The sequence below is a fragment of the Puma concolor genome, chromosome A1 (assembly GCF_028749965.1).
Source record: "Puma concolor isolate L17-30 chromosome A1, mPumCon1.1.hap2, whole genome shotgun sequence".
NCBI lineage: Eukaryota > Metazoa > Chordata > Mammalia > Carnivora > Felidae > Puma > Puma concolor.
Window position 1 is genome coordinate 94,094,473 of NC_141667.1, and position 14,674 is coordinate 94,109,146.

General features: G+C 34.8%; 1 protein-coding gene across 6 annotated transcripts in view; it reads right to left on the reverse strand.

Moving 5' to 3' along the window:
- XRCC4 (X-ray repair cross complementing 4) overlaps positions 1 to 14,674 on the reverse strand; it is a 304,053-nt gene that overhangs the window by 270,494 nt on the left and 18,885 nt on the right. For all 6 annotated transcript variants that reach the window (XR_015248246.1, XR_015248244.1, XM_086697415.1 and 3 more), the window contains exon 3: positions 11,556 to 11,731. Coding sequence is in view for 4 of the 6 variants with exons in the window: in XM_086697415.1 (XP_086553541.1) it covers positions 11,556 to 11,731 (176 nt within the window). In the remaining 2 variants the exon portion in view is untranslated. The remainder of the gene's footprint in view (positions 1 to 11,555; positions 11,732 to 14,674) is intronic.

Here is a 14,674-nt window from a genome sequence, read left to right on the forward strand (position 1 = left end):
TATTACTATTATATACACATACACACACACACCCCGCATCTTCTTTTTCCATTCATCAGCTGATGGACATTTGAGCTCTTTCCATAATTTGTCTACTGTTGATAGCACTGCTATAAACATTGGGGTACATGTGCCCCTATGAATCAGCATTCCTGTATTCTATAGGTAAGTTCCTAGTAGTGCTATTGCTGGGTCATAGGGTAATTCTATTTTTAATTTTTTGAGGAACCTCCACACTGTTTGCATTCCCACTAACAATGCAAGAGCATTCCCTTTGCTCCAGATCCTCACCAACATCTATTGTTTCCAGAGTTGTTAATTTTAGCCACTCTGACCTGTGTGAGGTGGTATCTCAATGTGGTTTGGATTTGTATTTCCCTGATGATGAGCAATGTTGAACATCTTTTCATGTGTCTGTTACCCATTTGGACGTCTTCTTTGGAAATGTGTCTATTCATATCTTTTGCCCATTTCTTCACTGGATTATTTGTTTTTGGGGTGTTGAGTTTGGTAAGTTCTTTATAGATTTTGGATATTACACCTTTATCCAATATGTCATTTGCAAATATCTTAATGGAGACATATCTTAAAGACACAGTTGTCAAGTTGAAAAAGTTCCCAGGGGCCAAATCTAGCACAATTTGAGCAACAAAATAATGAAAGAAATTTAACCCATAGAACAAAATAAATGTTCTCATGAGAGTACATGCTGATATAAATAAATAAGTGAAAAAAATAAATGAAGGAGAAGATACAGTTTTACCTTACAGTAGGATTCCAATTAATAAAATAAAGAAATAATGAAAATAGAAAATCATAGGTATATCATAGTAAGAACTATTGGAGAAAAAAATCACCAATGGGTGCTGAAATTAGTAAGTAAAAGTATAGGTAAAAACAGGGTATTTGTATACCTTCCAAACTATCTCTGCATAAGATACTTATTAATAACAACAAAACAAAACAAAAAAACAGCAAGTTTACAGCAGAGAAACTTGGCAGGTACCACCTTAACCAAGTATTCAAATTTAACATCACCAGTCGTAGTGCATATGGATATCATGTCCCTCCCAATATGTTCCACTGAGAAGGGTAGAAGATCATTTCTGTGTAGAAGATCATTTCTTGACCTCCTATGAGGTCAAGGGAGGTCCAAGCTACACACAATTATTTAGTTTCCAGATATATTAAAAGTCAAAACTAGTTTATAAAAATAGTATTGACATATTTAAATTGATGTTATTCAAAATATACTTCAAGCAGTATGGTTTGTATCATACAATTTTAAACTGGTATAAAAAAGTCTGCTACAACCATGTGTATAAATTCATTCACAGATAATATTACAAGTATATGATTGAAGCCCTTCTGAATGCAACTCAATGGCTTCCTGAGACAGACCACATGGTATACCAATTTACAGTTTACAAAACATTTGCACACACATCAATCTGAGTGCCAATAAGCATAAACACTATGAGTTGGCATTATTACTCTATTTGAACTCAGTTTTTTCATCAAAAACATAAATTATTTGCTAAAACCCATATAATTAGAAATAGATTTAAGATTCAAACCAACATCTTAAGTTATTTCCACTATGCTACATTTCCTCTCAACAGAAGGCCATCCCCAAAACATCTGCATTTGCTGGAATTTCAAGTTCATTTAAGACATGGTCACTTCCCTCAAGGAATTTACCGTATAATGGAAAAGACACTCAAGTAAATAATTAATAACAACAAACACTTATGAAATGCTTACTATAAAAAAGGACTGTTTTAGAAAAAATATGCCCACACACACATCTATACACTAATTTATTAAATCCTTACAACCACCCTGTGCTTAACTATTAGTATTATTTCCAAATGATAAACTAAAAACTGAGGAAAAACAATTGAACAAGCTGCCCACGGTCACACCTAGTAAATCCAGGGCTGAGAAGTTAAAAGTCAACTTTTAAAAGTTGAAAACTAAAACCAAAAATAATAAAATGTTATAGAGTTTATAACCTACATATAAGTAAAACGCATGATCACAGTAGCCTAACACCCAGAAGTGATATTCAAATATATAGTTGTAGATTCTTAAACTATCTGTGAAGTAGTATATTACTTCAAGGTAGACTGTAATAAGGTAAAGATGTATACTATAAACCCTAGAGCAGGCAAGAAAATAGCATAAAAATGAGTTAAATAAGCCAATCAAAACATAAAATAGAATCATAAAAAATAATTCGTCCAAAAGAAGGCAGAAGAGACAGCAAAAAGGAAATAAAAATGAGACAGATTTTAAAACTATCATTATCAATAATCACATAAAATGTAAATGGTCTAAAAACCCCAATTAAAAGACAGAGATTGACAAGCTGAATATAAAAAAGCAAAATCCAACTATATGCTTCTTCAAAGAAACCGAATATAAGTAAAAACAAACATAGTCAAAAGCAAAAGGATGGAAAAAAGATCACGCTAACCCCTATCAAAAATTAAAAAAAAAAAAAAAGAAAGAATAGGAGTACTAATGTTTTAAGTAGATTTTAGCTCAAAGAATATTAATGGTTTGAAGGTCACTTCATAATGATAAAAGGGTCAAATCATCAAGAGGACATGACAAACCATTAAGGTTTGAACCTTCAAACAAAGATTCAAAATACATGAAGCAAGGGGTGCCTGGGTGGCTCAGTCGGTTAGGCGGCCGACTTCGGCTCAGGTCATGATCTCGCGGTCCGTGAGTTCGAGCCCCGTGTCGGGCTCTGTGCTGACAGCTCAGAGCCTAGAGCCTGTTGCAGATTCTGTGTCTCCCTCTCTCTGACCCTGCCCTGTTCATGCTCTGTCTCTCCCTGTCTCAAAAATAAATAAAATGTCAAAATACATGAAGCAAGACTTGATAGTACTGCAAGGGGAAATAAACAAATTCATATTTACAATTGTAGATTTGAACATGTTTTCAGTCATTGATAGAACAGTTAAATAGAAAGTAACCAAGAAAACAGAAAACTTAAACAAGATTAACCACACTGACCTGACATTTAAGGAACAATCCACCCAACAACAGCAGAATATTTCCTTCAAGTGCACTCAGATCACTGAACAAGAGAGACCAGATTCAGGGCCTTACTGCACATCCAAGTAAACTTAAAGGCTTCAGGTCATATTATGTTTGCTAACAACAATGGACCTAAATTAAAAACCAGTAACAGAAAAATATCTGGAATATTAAACAACATCAACAACAACAACGAAAACCCAAATTGGAACTAAATTATGAACTTCCAAATAATTCATGAGTGGAAAATGAAATCAAAAGGAAAACTGGTAAAGTTTCCTTTATTTAAACGAAATAAAAACAAAACCATGACACACCAAAATTTGTGAAATGCAGTTAAAGCAGCACTTGGTAGGAAAGTGAGATCCTGAAATGCCTATATTAGTAAGAAGAAAGATCTCAAGTCAGTGACCTAGGGTTCTATATCGGAATGACAAACTGATAAAAGATTTACAAGACCTACACTTTGAAAACTACAAATGGCCAAGGGATTAAGGAATACTAAATCAGTATTTCTCAACTTTGACACTAATGATGTTTTGGACCAGGTATTTCTTTGTTGTAGAAGCCTGTTCCTCTGCATTGCAGGATGTTTAGCAGCATCCCTGTCTTCTACTCACCTGATGCCAGTAGCAGCTGCTAACTGTGGCAATTAAAAATGTCTCCAGATATTGCCAAATGTCCCTGGTAGAGCAAAATCTCCCCCAGGTGAGAACCACTAACCTAAATAAATGGAGAAAAAGATCTGTTCACAAGATAGAAGACTCAATATTGTTAAGATGTGAGCTCTGTAGATTCAAGTATTCCCGTCAAGATTTCAGCAAACTTATTTGCAGAAATTGACAGACTGATTCTACATCTCATAAGAAAATTTGAAGTATATAAAAATTATCCAAAACAACTTTGAAAAAGAACAAAGTTGAAGGACATACACTACCTGATTACAAGAACTATTCAAAACAATTTAGGGTTTGTACAGAGATAAATCAATAGATCAATGGAGCAGACCAGAATCCAGATATAGTCCTATACATACATGATCAAGTGGTTCTCAAACAAAGTAGAAGAAAATTCAGTGGAGAATTCAACAAGTGATGCTACAACAACTAAATATCCATATGCAAAAGATGAGCTTCAATCCATATCCTGCACTATAAACAAAAATTAACTCAAAATGTATCACAGACTCTAAATGTAAAACCTAAAATTATAAAACTCATACACGAGAGCTCAAGAGAAAAATCTATGATCTGAAGGTAGGCAAATATTTATTAGACATGGTATCAAAACCATGATCCATAAAAGGAAAAAATTCAACTTCCTTAAAAATAGAATTTTTCCTCCTCTCCAACAAACAAGAATAGGTATTCCCAAATCATGTATCTGTTAAAGAACTAGAATGTAGAACATATGGAGAACTCTTCAAAACTCAGTAAAACAAGAAACCCAGTAAAAAAATAGGATCTGAATAAATATGTCACTAAAAAAAATATATTGATGGCAAATATCATTAGAAATTAGGGAAATGCAAATGAAATACAATTAAATACTATCACATACTCAATAGAATACCTAAAATTAAAAATATGAACTGGAATTTTTCACATCTTGCTGGTGGGATTACAAAATACTACAACCACTATGGAAAACTGTTTATTGGTTTTTTTAAATAGTAAAGATTCACCTGCCATTTAACTCAACTATTCTTTTTTTTTTTTTAAGTTTATTTATTTTAAGAGAGAAATAGCATGAGTGGGGTAGGGGCAGAGAGAGGGAGAAAGAGAGAATCCAAAGCAGGCTCCACACTGTCAGTGCAGAGCCCCATGTCAGGCTTGAACTCAGGAACCATGAGATCATGACCTGAGCCAAAATCTAAGGCGCCCCTTAAGTCAACTATTCTACTCCTAAGTATTATCCAAGAAAAATGAAACATTTCCACACAAAGATCACTACACAAATATTCACGGAGCTTCATTTCTTATAGTCCAAAACTAAAAATCACCCAAATGACCATCAACTGGTGAATGCATAAATTGGGGTATACTCATAAAATGCAATACTACTCAGTATTAAAAAAAAAAAAAAGGAAGAAAGAAAGAAAGAAAGAGAAATGAACAATTCACACAATAACCTGGAAGAATCTCAAAATAATTACGCTGAGTGAGTGAAGTCAGACCAAGGGGGGGGGGGGGGGGGAGGGACTACCTACTGTAAGATTATATTTATATGAAATTCTAGAAAATGTACAATAATCTATGGTAACAGAAAGTGACAGAAAGTGGTTCTATGGAGACTGACTGGGGGACAAGCAGGTGTGGGAGGGGAGAATGACAAAGGTAAACAAAACGGTCTGCTGGGGAAGGAGGATATCATTACCTTGACTGTGGTCAAAGCTTGTTAAAATGTATCAAAATGTGTACTTTCTATATGCACATTATATATCAATAAAGCTGTTATAAAAAACATACCCACAAAAAGATTGACACATCAATGTATACAGCTGCTTTACTCACAGTAGCTGACTACTGGAAACCAACCACACACACACATCTAAAAGTGAATGTGGTATATCTGCACAAGAGAATACTGCTCAAAAATCAAAAGAAGTGAGTTGCTGATATACAACACATTATGATGAATCTCAAAAACATTATACCATGTAAAGTTACATAAAAGAGTTCACAATGTATGGTTCCATTTATATGAAATTCTAAAACAGGCAAAGCTAATTTGTAATGACAGAGAACAGTGGTTGCCTGGGGCCTGGAGGGTAGGCAGGGTTAGGGGAGAAAAGGGGTGTAATTGGGGACTGACTGAAAAGAGGCATAAAGGAACTGTCTGGAGTGATGAAAAACGTACATTTAACAGAAAGTACATTTTATCATATGTACATTATACATAAACTAAATTAAAAAAAATTTTTTTTCGGGTATTTAAGACAGAAGCTTAGGGCTACCTGGGTGACTCAATCGTTTAAGCGTCAGACTTTGGCTCAGGTAATCATCTCAGGGCTTGTGTATTCAAGCCCTGCGTCCAGCTCTGCGCTGACAGCTCAGAGCCTGGAACCTGCTTCGGATTCTGTGCCTCCCTCTCTCTCTGTCCCTCTCCAGCTCACACATTGTCTTTCTCTCTCTCTCTCTCTCTTTCTCTGTCTCTCTCTCAAAGATAAATATTTTTAAAAATTTTGTTTTAATTAAAAAAAAAAAAAAGACAGAGGCCTAGATTCTATCCTAACTCAATACTTACTGCTTTTCTTAGGAACTTGTTTAAGCCTTCAGCATCTGTTTTCTCACATATAAACTATAACAAGGTGAAGTGAGTACATGTTAAAGGAAACTGACTGACAAGTAAGAAGCAGTATTAATATTATAAGCACTCAAAAGTCCTTCTAGAGCATAATTTTTCCATGTTATTTTCTACTTCTGTCTTTAGTTTGTTTCATTCCTGAACTACAGAAGAAAAAACTAAAATATAATGACTTTGAGATGAAGGCAAGAAAAAGCAAAAGTTCTCAAAGACGAAATAGTATAACTGAAAATTAATAATCTTCTTAAAGTAAAAGTTCTATTGTCTCTTTTATGGCTTGACTAGAGAGTACATACTTTGAGCAGGATTTCTGTACCACTTAGATTACTGATTTAGTTCTCACATTCCAATGAAGTAGGAAAATTATGAAGTCTTTAATATATAAATGGTAGATGTGTACAAATATTTCTATCACAGAAATAAAGAATACTATTATTTTTTTTCAGGCATTCAAAGAACACATTTCCAACCCATACTCTCACAAACCTGAAAGCAATTACACTTTTGACAAAGTCTTTGGCAGAATATCATATAAAGGCTCAAATTCTGATATTTCATCTGGAAATACCCATTTGAATCCAAAGTCCCCAAACCACAGGGACACATGACAATTATACAGGATTTTAGACTGATGTTTTTACAAACCACTTTGGCTGCTTTGGGCGAACTTATTGTACTTCATTTTTATATATCTGAAAATGAAAATTAAATAGCTATAGGGAAGTTGTGTGACGTTAGAATGCATTTTTTTTATTTAAAAAGTTACAATATATAGCAAGATACAAATTAGTCTGTACCTTGCTACATCTTGCAACATTTTTTGAACTAAAACATGACTGAAACAATTGTTTATAATGAAAATGCTACAGAAATAACCCTGTAACAATAAAAGTGAAACCGTCTAAATGATACATCAATCTCTCATAAATGTTAACATGCAGAAATTGTTAGTTGCCCCTCTTATCTCTACCTTCCCCTTTTTACACGGTAATGGAAATTACTGGGCATAGAACACATCTGATGATCACATTTCACAGATTTCCTTGCAGTGAGATGAAGCTTTGTGACTTAGTTCTGGACAATGGATGTAAGCAAAAGTAATGTATGCAACTTTAGGTCATGGCCTTAAAGAAAATACACACGCTCTTTATTTTCTCCTTAACTCAGTCCTATTGCCTAAAAGGTGAACATAACAGCAAAGCTACAGCAGCCTTCTTGGACCAGTAGATAAAAACTGTCTGTTAAAAATGGCAAGGCGGGGAACGCCTGGGTGGCTCAGTTGGTACCTCAGTGGGTCCAGAGTCTCTCTCTGCCTCTCCCCAACTCGCTCATGCTCTCTCTCTCTCTCTCTCTCAAAAACAAACAAAAAATAAAAATAAATAAATAAGTAAAAATGTCATTTAAAAGGATTTAAAAAAGACTGGGCCTCCAACATCATAAAGCCATTATATTAACCCTCAACTGCCCATCTGTATTTTTAAATCAAAGAAAAACAAACCTCTAAGGTACTTAAGTTGTCAAATTTTCAGCCTAAACTGTATCCCAGCTTCTGATCATGGGGGCAGTGGAGACAAAGAAAAAGGAATAAAAAATAAACTTTACTATAATTCTAAAAGAGACCCGTAGCTAATTCTCTTTTGTGTGTGTGTGTGTGTGTGTGTGTGTGTGTGCACGCGCGCGCGTGTGTGCACGCGCATGTGTGTATTATGTTTAATTGTGCTTCAAACCTCATGGCTTTCCTTCATTAGGGCTATTTTTAGAGCTATAAAACCACAGTATGTTAGATGACCTGTAATGAACTCAAGAAATCACTTTAAACCTTTATAGATGAAAAAACAGAAGTATGAGCAAACAAATAATGAGCCCAAGGTTATTCTTATCAAAAATTATTAGATCTTTTTTTTTTTGTGGCTCATAAACAAGTTTTTTTCTGAAGAAAAAGAGCAAGTTATGAAAGGAAAAAAGGAAAACATTATTAACTAAGATGTATTGTTTGCATGACAAAGAATATACTGCAAAATCAGGAATTGCAAATGGCAAGAAAATAACAATGACTTATGAAGTATAAGAAAAATCTCTCCTGAATGGGGGTTACTACTTACAATGAAGAGATGAGTTCTAAATACTTGCATAATATGTTTTCATCTAGAATAATCTACTGCCAACAGAAAAATATTGGTGATAGGGCAGGAAGGGTACCAGAGGTTTGTACTGTGTGGAGAAAGGTAATGTCTAGCTGGTCATTCAACATTTATTCCAATGGCAATTAAGTTAAAATAAAAACACCTATGTTATCTTTAAAGAAAAACTAATTAGAGCATAAATGAAATTTTGGGTGTTATGAGCTCAAAAGGAATCTCATGACAATTATGCACACACTCCCTACAAAAAAGGTATATAACATCCACATTACCCATTTTTAAATATTTCATTGCTTTGGATTGACAATTATTTCACTCTGATGAAACACAAGATAGTATTTTCAAAAACTCACATATTTTTGAATACAAAAATCAGCCATTACATTCTTTAAAAAATTTCCCTCTAAAAAGATTTTTGTAAAAGAATATTTTATATAAATTTCAAGTAAGTCTTATATGACTGAATACCCAAAATGTTCAAATTATGCAGTGATCTCCAGCACAGAATTAAAAACATAAAACTTCTTGAACTGATGGCAACAAATGACTAAAAACCATGACCCTGAGAGGTATAAAACTGGTAGTAACTGTACTTAGGACTCATGGGATATCCTTTGCACTGGGAGAGTAACCTTATGACAACAAACGACAGGATTCACTACAACTCTCTGGACGGAATCTACATTCATTCTTTTCTTCTAAGTATAAGAAGATTTTGGCCACAATCGGATGTCTGTGTCCATCAAGCAAAGGATTACAAATTCCTTTTAAATTTTTACATCATCCAAAGCACTATAACCCTTAAGAAGGATTCTGCCATGTGTCCAATTGTCTGCATATTTTTTTTTTTAATTTTTTTCTTTCAACGTTTATTTATTTTTGGGGGACCGAGAGACAGAGCATGAACGGGGGAGGGGCAGAGAGAGAGGGAGACACAGAATCGGAAACAGGCTCCAGGCTCTGAGCCATCAGCCCAGAGCCCGACGCGGGGCTCGAACTCCCGGACCGCGAGATCGTGACCTGGCTGAAGTCGGACGCTTAACCGACTGCGCCACCCAGGCGCCCCGTGTCCGCATATTTTTGCCAGCAGATGAATTTACAAGATATTGTCACTATGAAATTCAATTTCAGAAACACATCCTGAAGCACTGGGAGATTCCCATGGCAGTTTGGCCAAATGAACTTGTAATTTTCATCTGCATCCATAAGGCTGACCACAGCACCACAAACTGAAAGTTACACTTCATTCAAATATCCAAAAATATCTTTCAAGTATGCCAACTCATGAAAAAACTCATGAAACTCTTCTGAGAGCACCATTTCTTTTTCTCATAAGCAAATTAATAGATGAAAAATAAGGAAACAGTTAGCTACACTACAGTGTAGTGCTCTAAGACATATCCTGGGACATACTGGGAATCGCTTATTCTGTTTCCATTTCTTGAGAAAACCTGTTGAAAAGTAGCATTTCAAGGTTTTCTCTCTCTCAATAAAGTTGATTATATCCAAGGTGGTAAGCAAGACACCTTTTAGGATAATTGTCACAGTTTTTAATGCTGATTCATGCCAAGCCAATTGTAAAAGACATAGATCATGAATCCTTGAAGTTCTTTCTTCACAAAAGCAGCAAAATCAGATGTACTTCCAAGCACTCCATCCAAATCCAAGCAAACCCCCCAAATCAAATACAGCAAAAGCCTTTCAGGCTTCCAATAGGTAACTCACAATCTTGGAATTTCTCATGCATCAGTGTACATAAAACAGATAAAAACCAGAAACTAGCTACATGAAATAATGTCAGTCATTACACATGAATGCTTGTTGAATGGGAAATGGTACTACTTCCAATTTGATGATAATCTGCTTCAAAGTATCAGAAGAAAAAGTCGAGAGCTCTTTTGAACATAACATCATTTGATTGTGCTTCGGTCATAGGAAAGAACACTTTGCAATATATAACAAAATTTCAGTAGTCAGTTCAGACCTTACCTAACCTATTTTAGATTATCATTTTAAGGACCTCAGCATGTTGAAACTTACATAAATTGGATAAGTAGAAAAAGTATGTATCTTCTAAACAGAAATAATTACCGAAGCCAGTCTCTCTGTGTTATTCTCTATAGGTTAACATACATTTCAAAATAATGATTCCATCTGTTGCTTTATATGTTTCTCTAATTGGTGAAATCCCTTTAATCATTCTGAATTAAAGAGTCATTTTAAAGGAATTTTTTTAACTCAATTTAGTTCCAGCACAAATTGCCAATAACTGTCTCTAAACATAATGGGCTAAAAATTTCCCTCCCTGTATTCTACTATAGACGTCGTATCAGAATGATAAACCACTGGTCAAAAGCAAATAATTCAATCTCTGATTATACCATAAACTTAGGTAAAATATATAAACAGTACATTTTGATGCATATGTTTGATACAGAAACCACCCACTTTGATCTGAATTGGTATAGGAACTAAAGAGGACAAGTAGCAGATATTCTTGTCTGTAAAGCATGTAAGCCTTGAAAAACTTGGGTTGAAATTTATTCCTATTTTAGTATTTCTAAGTTTGATACATAAATAAAATAACTTAATTCCCAAGGACATGTCTTATTGAACTTAATTTTTTCGATTTGTAATTTCAAATACATTCTAATGAAGTTGAGAATAAGTCATCATTATTAAATATTATTGGAAAATATATATTCTTTCTTAAAATCAGTATTTTCCAAAACGTATTACAATAAACTTTGCCTCAATGGTCCAAAGCTTCTGACCCCACTTTTCAGAACTATTGATTCATGTAATTATCTCTATTATCCTTATTTTTAAACCATTAGCAACTAAATACATTTCCTAATAATTATTTTTCCACAATTAATTAATATGAAGCATTTAATGACTATAATGTTGAATGAAGCATTCTTCCAACTTGGAAACAGAGTACTTTTCAAACTTTGATTTCCTAGGTATTCTGGTAATAAGCTAGTTACTTAGAAAATTCCTCAATAAATGCTCTGACATTTTACCACTTACAGTATTATGGAAAGTTTTACTTACTGAAACATCTTTCAGGTTTTTCTCAAAGGAGAAATGACAAGACTCTTTAGAAAAATCAAACTTGTATGCATCAGCTGGTCCTCCTCCTGATATCAATACTTTCCTCAGTTCATCAACATATTTCTCTTTTTCCATTGCCATATCATCAGCTTCTTGAGAAATCTCTGATTCGGAAACTATGGGGGACAAAAATAAGTTTCAAAATGAAAAATAAATTCCTAAACCTGAGAACATACTTGATTACCTGTTGCTACTAATTTATCACTTATGTTACAGAAATTTAAACAAAAGGTAAAACCAATCCCCATATCACACGTTTTTAAGTAAAATTATACCATTTAACTGAACTAGCAATTTTTTAAAATGTTATTATTTACTTTTGAGAGAGAGAGAGTGTGTGTGAACAGGGGAGGGGCAGAGAGAGAGAGGGGCACAGAGCATCTGAAGCAGGCTCTGAACTGACAGCAGACAGAGCCCAATGCGGGGCTCGAACTCACGAACCATGAGATCATGACCTGAGCCTAAGTCAGACGCTTAATTGAGCCACCCAGGTGCACCTGAACCTAGTAGTTTTTAAGAAACATGTTAATTTAGCCTCAAATCTCATCTGAAAAACATTAGACTCCTTGCATTTTTTTCTGCCCTCAAATGAAATACATGCATTGTAACTTACTAGAAAAACTACCGTCTTGTATACCTGCTCCTATGTCAAAGTCAGATAAATTATTCCTTATGATGATTAATACGCTCAGTATTTTACAACATCTTTCTTGTCTCAATTATTAAAGAGATAAAATAGTCTATAGCCTATTTTTCACTCACATGGGCTGAGTCAAATTAAAGTAAAAATGGAGTTCATTCTTCTCATCTCATTATGTGCCAACAATAAAGAAAGTGGATGAGGCAAGTGATGAGGAAGAAAAGAGAAGGGAATTAATATTTATTGAGTGTCGCCTGTGTGACATACAGTATATTACAGATCCGGCTTCCAATTCTCTCACCTAGGTATTTTGAAAGCTGATGCTCTATTCATCTATAGAAATTGTTACTTCAACAATTATATTCTCAATTCTAGATATTCTCTTTCTTTTTCATAATATCCTGTTCCACACCCTTCCTTTAAATATTGGAAGGCTTTAAATATACTTAAAATCTCTTTGAGATTGGTCTCCATGCAGGGTTCTTAGAGTATTAATTCCATTTCTACTACCTGCTGACACATTCTCATTCTGGTTTTTGCCTTTCAAGCTTTGCAATGTTTGAACAAGACTCTCCTCTAGCCAGAGTTTCATCTGATCTGGGAAACAGAGGTGGCCTTAAATGAAGGTTGCTAGTTTAACTTTCTTGGAGTCTCTATAGGCCTTAACAGCTCCGGACCAGTTTTGAAAGTTACCTTCTTCACTTGTTTTTTTACATCTGAAGCAGAGTTCAAAGGTAAATCCCCCACCCCTCATTCATACGTAACACAGGCTTAGAGATCTGATTTTTGTGGATTTTTTTTAAGTTTATTATTTATTTTGAGAGAGAGAGTGGAGGGAGGGGAAGAGAGAAAGAAAGAGAGAGACTCCTAAGCAAGGTCTGTGCTCAAAGTGCAGCCCCAGTGGAGCTCAACCTCACAAAATCAAGAGTCCAGAGGCTTAAATGACTGAGCCACCCAGGCGTCCCTGATTTTTGTTCACGCTTTTATTCACTCATAGCTCTTAGTGACTGGTCTGATTCTTTTTTTTTTTTTTTTTTTAAATTTTTTTTTTCCAACGTTTATTTATTTTTGGGACAGAGAGAGACAGAGCATGAACAAGGAAGGGGCAGAGAGAGAGGGAGAGACAGAATCGGAAACAGGCTCCAGGCTCTGAGCCATCAGCCCAGAGCCCGACGCGGGACTCGAACTCACGGACCGCGAGATCGTGACCTGGCTGAAGTCGGACGCTTAACCGACTGCGCCACCCAGGCGCCCCATGACTGGTCTGATTCTATGTTGCATCTTCAAACCAGAGAGTAGGTTTTGTTTTTGTTCTGTTTTTCTTTTTTAGGATGATTTCATTCACAGGATAACTTTTCAGTTTCCTTTCTTGACATTGAGAGCGAGTTCCAGTTCCTTGAGAGGCCTGCACTCTCAACATTCCGCCCCACTCAGGTAGTGCAGTCACAGTCATTTAGACACACATCTAGTTCAGATATTCCATGGACCTATAGTTAAGTTCTAGTTCCCATTAACCACTTTGGTTTCCCAATACCTTTTCATAGATGGCACCGGGGATTTCCCTTTATTACATTCTAAAGCTGCAACGTGTCTTTTTGCTTTTCAAATTACAAGATTTAACCTAACATTTGTTTGAAACGTGTGTGGTTGGATGGTTTCCTGTGTCAATTCAGGCTACTGCAATGATGAAAGACTCATGTGGTCCCATCTTTTTATATTCAAAGGTTACATTTATCCATTTTATCCCTTATAACACTGATAGACATTTTCATTTCTCAAATGCTAAAATTGAGGCTCAGAGCAAGTAATTCTCTATGGACACAGAGTAGATACGTGGTCAAACTGGGGTTCATACTTATCGTCTCTCTGCTTGTTTTGTTTTGTGGTAAGGCAGATACGGGACACTGGAAAAACTATTTCTTTCCATGATATTAAAAAAAATACATTAGTATGATATACTACAGAATATACTACAATGGAATCTTTACTAAAGAATCTCCAAAAATTTAACATGGATTTTCATTCCACTGGTCTGAATCCTATCAAGTGTGTCTGGAAGCCTCATGACAGGCAATGAAGAAAAGGGTTTGAAATATCTCCATATATTTTTCATTACCTTTTTTTGGTAAGTTCTGATATTAAAATATGAATGTTAACACAGACTTTGAAAAGAGGTAAGAATAAAGATATTTTATATTCTTTTTAAAAATATTTTATGTTCTTTACATGATTTTACAGCTTCTAAAATACTTTCATATATTTTGTCTATCTCTGAAGCAAAGGCAGATTTAAGATGATCACCACTATGAAATCTAACTGACCTTCTAAATACCCTATTGGTGCTTCTGAAAAAAAAACCAAAAACATAAAAATAAGAAGACAAATGCTTCCTTTTAAGGAATAATTTCATATTTTATCA